Genomic DNA, 5,284 nt, shown 5'->3' with positions numbered 1-5,284 from the left:
ATCTGGCCCCGGGGGGCTGAGCTGTGTCCTCGCACAGGGGTCTCACCTTGGCCACCTCCAGCTGGTCCCACCGCCGTGAGGGTGACGCCGCCGATGCCCGCCCTGACACCGGGGTGAGGGGCTCGGGCAGCTGGTGGGGGCAATGCCCACGTGGGCTGGGGTTGGTGACGATCCCGGAGGGACACCGGCTGTCAAAAGCCACCACCCGGCCACCCGCGAGTGACCCAGTGGCCAGAGCTCTGCCAGCGGGTTAATGAGTCACCAAGTCACCACCAGCACCGTCCCAGTGCCTGGCAACCTGCCCCAGTGCCAGGGCTCCGCTGGGTGCCCGCCACGGGCACGGAGGGGCACCGGAGCCCCGGGGAAAGCCCCACAGGCAGCGAGGTGTGGGCAGCGGCCGAGAGCACCGGGCTCCCGGGATTTGCATGTTGGTGATTAAGACAATGAGGCAATCGACACTGTTGCTCCATCGGTGTGAATCCCCGGGGCCCGCTATAAATGCCCTAATCGATGAGGCCGCCCCAGAGCAGGGGCAGGAGGGAGCGGTGCCGGCCGGGGCCACGCTCGCAGAGAGAGAGAGAGAGGAGGAGACACCAACCGAGCTGGGCATCATGTGCTCCCTCACCCGTGAGTACCCGCGGCTCCCACTCCTCCCACTGCACCCATTGCCCCACAGCTCCCACAGCTCCCATTGCTCCCACTGCTCCCATTGTTCCCACTGATCCCACTGCTCCCGCTGATAATCGATGAGGCCGCCCCAGAGCAGGGGCAGGAGGGAGCGGTGCCGGCCGGGGCCACGCTCGCAGAGAGAGAGAGAGAGGAGGAGACACCAACCGAGCTGGGCATCATGTGCTCCCTCACCCGTGAGTACCCGCGGCTCCCACTCCTCCCACTGCACCCATTGCCCCACAGCTCCCACAGCTCCCACTGATCGCACTGATCCCACAGCTCCCACTGCACCCATTGTCCCACTGATCCCACTGCTCCCACTGATCCCACTGATCCCACTCCTCCCACTGCACCCATTGCCCCACAGCTCCCACTGATCCCACTCCTCCCACAGCTCCCACTGATCCCACTCCTCCCACTGCACCCATTGCCCCACTGATCCCACTGCTCCCACAGCTCCCACTGCTCCCACTGATCGCACTGATCCCACAGCTCCCACTGATCCCACTCCTCCCACTGCACCCATTGCCCCACTGATCCCACTACTCCCACTGCTCCCACAAAACCCACCCCACCTGTAGCCCCCCTCACACCTGAGTACCCACAGCACTCGCTACACCCCCCGTCACCGCACACCCAGAGCCCCCTGCCCCGTGGGGACGCAGGGATCTCCCCATCGCTCTCCCCACCTCGCTCTCCCCCGCTTTTGGGGCATCTCTGTCCCTTCCCCGCGCTGCGTCGGTGCCACCATCCCCGGGAAGCATCTGGGTGCTGAGCCTTGACCCCGGCGCCGGGTTGGGGACGGGGGGTGTCCCCATGGGGTGGGCACTGAGCCGCTGTCCCCCCAGGCACGCTGGCACTGCTGGGCACGCTGCTGTGGGCGCCGTGGTGGGCGCTGGACGGGGCGCCCCTGGGCGAGCTCTCGGGGGACCAGGACTTCCAGCTCTTCCTGCACAAGAACCTGGAGTTCACCCGCAAGATCAAGGGGGACGTGGCCGCCCTGCAGCGCGTGGTGGTGAGTCCCCGGTGCCGCCGCCGTGGGGGGGGGGGGACGGTGGCCGCGGGCGCTGCGGGGTCACAGATAAGGTGACCTTCCCCTCCCCGGCCCTTATCGGCACCGCGGGGACGGGAGCCAGCGGTGTCCCCTGTGCTCTGGCCTCCTGCCACCCTGCCCAGCCCTGGGGTCCTGGGGGCACCCACGGGGGGGTGGTGACCACGCAGAGCCCCCCCTGCTCCCCCCGGGGACACCTGGGGACCTCCCCGGAGCACCGAGGCCACGGTTTGCTCTTGTCCCATCCCCATCTCACCGGGTGGCAGGTTCACCCCGTCCCCTCTCTCCTCCTGGCTGGGCTGGGGACCTGGCTGGGGCTGCGGAGCTGATTCCTCTTCCTCTGCCCGGCTGCAGATGGAGGACCTGGGCTGGGGATGGGTCCCACAGCCCAGGGATTGGGGTGTCAGGGGGCAGCGGGGTCCTCCAGCCACCCTGACCCTGTCCCCCTCGTCCGCAGTGTGACACTTTCCAGCTGTGCAAGGAGGAAGAGCTGCTGCTGGTGCGGCAGGACCTGGGCATCCCGCAGGCGCCGCTGGAGCAGTGTCACCGACCCACCTTCCAGCCGGTGAGTGCCACCAGATCATCCCTGCCACGAGCTGGCCGGTCTCAGCCCCCCCACCGGCTTCCCCACCGCTTGGGGCAACCCGAAGCCCCTGCCGCGGTGGCCGGGCTGTGCCGAGCCCCGCTGACACCCCCCCGTGCCCCCCCGCAGGAGTCCTGCTTCAGCCAGATCCGCGACGGGCTCCGCACCTACCATGGATCCCTGGCCGCCGTCCTGGAGCTGCTGCCCGGGCACAGCCGGCTGGTGGAGACCCTGCAGCTGGACGCTGCCAACCTCTCCTCCAACATCCAGCAGCAGGTGAAGGCTTGGTGGGGACGTGGGCTCTGCACCCCCGGGGGGCACAAGGGGACAAGGAGGGCATGGTGGGGATGTGGGCTCTGCACCCCTGAGGAGCACAAGGAGGGCACGGTGGAGACATCAGCTCTGCACCCCTGGGGGACACGAGGGGACAAGGAGGGCATGGTGGGGATGTGGGCTCTGCATCCCTGGGGGGCACAAGGGGACAAGGAGGGCACGGTGGGGACATGGGCTCTGCATCCTTGGGGTTATAGGGGGGGCACAACAAGGACATGGGCTCTGTACCCCTGTGGGGCACAACAAGGACAAGGAGGGCATGGTGGGGACATGGGGTCTGTACCCCTGGGGGGCACAAGGAGGGCATCGTGGGGACATGGGCTCTGCATTTTTGGGGGGCACAAGGAGGGCATGGTGGGGACATGGAGTCTGCATTCTTGGGGGAATAGGGGTTCATGGTGGGGACGTGTGCTCTGCATCCCTGGGGGACACAAGGGGACAAGGAGGACACGGTGGGGACACAGGGTCTGTACCCCTGGGGGGCACAAGGAGGGCATCGTGGGGACATGGGCTCTGCATTTTTGGGGGGCACAAGGAGGGCATGGTGGGGACATGGAGTCTGTATTCTTGGGGGAATAGGGGTTCATGGTGGGGACGTGTGCTCTGCATCCCTGGGGGACACAAGGGGACAAGGAGGACACGGTGGGGACACAGGGTCTGTACCCCTGGGGGGCACAAGGAGGGCATGGTGGGGACATGGAGTCTGTATTCTTGGGGGAATAGGGGTTCATGGTGGGGACGTGTGCTCTGCATCCCTGGGGGACACAAGGGGACAAGGAGGACACGGTGGGGACACGGGGTCTGTACCCCTGGGGGGCACAAGGGAACAGGGAGGGCATCATGAGGACATGGGCTCTGCACCCTTGGGGGGCACAAGGGGACAGGGAGGGCATGGTGGGGACATGGGCTCTGCATTCTTGGGGGAATAGGGGTTCATGGTGGGGACATGGGGTCTGTACCCTTGGGGGGCACAAGGGGACAGGGAGGGCATGGCAGAGATGTAGGCTCTGCATCCTTGGGGGAATAGGGGGGGCACAGCGAGGACATGGGCTCTGCACCCCTGGGGGACACAAGGGGACAAGGAGGACACGGTGGGGACACAGGGTCTGTACCCCTGGGGGGCACAAGGGAACAGGGAGGGCATCGTGAGGACATGGGCTCTGCATCCCTGGAGGACATGAGAGGACAGGGAGGGCATGGTGGGGACATGGGCTCTGCATCCTTGGAGAGAATAAGGGGGTTACAGTGAGGACATGGGCTCTGCACCCTTGGGGGGCACAAGGGGACAGGGGGGGCACAGTGGGGACATGGGCTCTGCATCCTGGAGCTCCGTGGGCACTGCCCGGATGCTGCCACCCTCCCGGGGCATCTCTGGCTGCGGCGCTGATCCCTCTGTCCCTGCCCGGCTGCAGATGGAGGACCTGGGCCTGGCCACGGTGACGTACCCCACGGCGACGCCGCACCCCACGGCGACGACGACGACCTCTGCATCCCTGGAGGACATGAGAGGACAGGGAGGGCATGGTGGGGACATGGGCTCTGCATCCTTGGAGAGAATAAGGGGGTTACAGTGAGGACATGGGCTCTGCACCCTTGGGGGGCACAAGGGGACAGGGGGGGCACAGTGGGGACATGGGCTCTGCATCCTGGAGCTCCGTGGGCACTGCCCGGATGCTGCCACCCTCCCGGGGCATCTCTGGCTGCGGCGCTGATCCCTCTGTCCCTGCCCGGCTGCAGATGGAGGACCTGGGCCTGGCCACGGTGACGTACCCCACGGCGACGCCGCACCCCACGGCGACGACGACGACTCACCCCACGGCGGGTCCCGGCCCCCTCCCCGCCTTCTCCTCCCGTTTCCACCACCAGGTCGGTGGCTTCTTCATCCTGGCCAACTTCCAGCGGTTCCTGGAGACGGCGTACCGGGCGCTGCGGCACCTCGCCCGCCTCTGACACCGGTCCCACCACCCTATTTATTTATCTCCCAGCCTGAGCCACCCTCCCCAGGAGCGTCCAGCTTTTCTGCTTTATTTTATTATTTTATTTTTGTAAAAATATTTATCGCTATTTAATATTTATCCGGCCGGGGGATGCTCCCCCGCCCATGGGTCCCCCCGACAGGGTGGCCAGCCCTGCGGTGGCACCCGTGCATGGGTTTCTGTGCACAGCATCACCCTTGTTTAATATTTAAACACAAGCGTATCTCTGCTACGAGGTTTGGGAGCTGCCAGGGTGGGGGGGGGCACCCCGCGTGCCTCAGTTTCCCCTGTGGCACCCCACTTGGGGAAACACTCTTCATCCATGAAGAGCCTTCAGAGCAGCATCCCCCAGCCCAGGCTGCGACAGATCTACCCGGTGTTCCTCCTATTAGGCATTGTTATATTAATTAATATTTATTAGTTATTAGGCGAGGAGCAGGATGGGGGTGAAGTGGGGACGCAGCAGCCTCCTCCCAGGATGAGGTTTTTCCAGGGGAGCCCCCAGCACCTTTACTCTGGCAGCACCCTCCCCCCCACCACCTTTTCCTGCCAAACTCAGCGTTATTGCAATTTTAACTTATTTGCACCCGTTTCCTGGCCCCGGGGGGGGGGGGGCACGGTCCCGTCTGCCCCCACCCAGCCCCCGGTCCCGTGGCAGCCCCCCCCGGCCCC

The 5,284-nt window shown here is 65.8% G+C and overlaps 1 protein-coding gene across 1 annotated transcript; it reads left to right on the top strand.

The window, feature by feature from the left end:
- Positions 1-777: 777 nt before the first annotated feature.
- Positions 778-5,258, top strand: CSF3 (colony stimulating factor 3). The gene is made up of 5 exons (XM_014957932.1): positions 778-863; positions 1,518-1,684; positions 2,178-2,285; positions 2,433-2,579; positions 4,374-5,258. The coding sequence occupies exons 1-5, from the start codon at positions 848-850 to the stop codon at positions 4,584-4,586; spliced, it is 651 nt and encodes a 216-aa protein (XP_014813418.1). The 5' UTR covers positions 778-847; the 3' UTR covers positions 4,587-5,258.
- Positions 5,259-5,284: the final 26 nt, after the last annotated feature.

Source organism: Calidris pugnax, unplaced genomic scaffold, assembly GCF_001431845.1.
Source record: "Calidris pugnax isolate Ruff unplaced genomic scaffold, ASM143184v1 scaffold337, whole genome shotgun sequence".
Classification (NCBI taxonomy): Eukaryota; Metazoa; Chordata; class Aves; order Charadriiformes; family Scolopacidae; genus Calidris; species Calidris pugnax.
This window is presented reverse-complemented; position numbering and strand designations above follow the sequence as displayed.

Bases quoted from the DNA above. Each gene is read 5' to 3' on its own strand.
- CSF3 (XM_014957932.1), top strand. The intron at 1,685-2,177 runs GTGAGTCCCCGG...CCTCGTCCGCAG, and splicing joins CCGCCCTGCAGCGCGTGGTG to TGTGACACTTTCCAGCTGTG. The intron at 2,580-4,373 runs GTGAAGGCTTGG...GCCCGGCTGCAG, and splicing joins CCTCCAACATCCAGCAGCAG to ATGGAGGACCTGGGCCTGGC.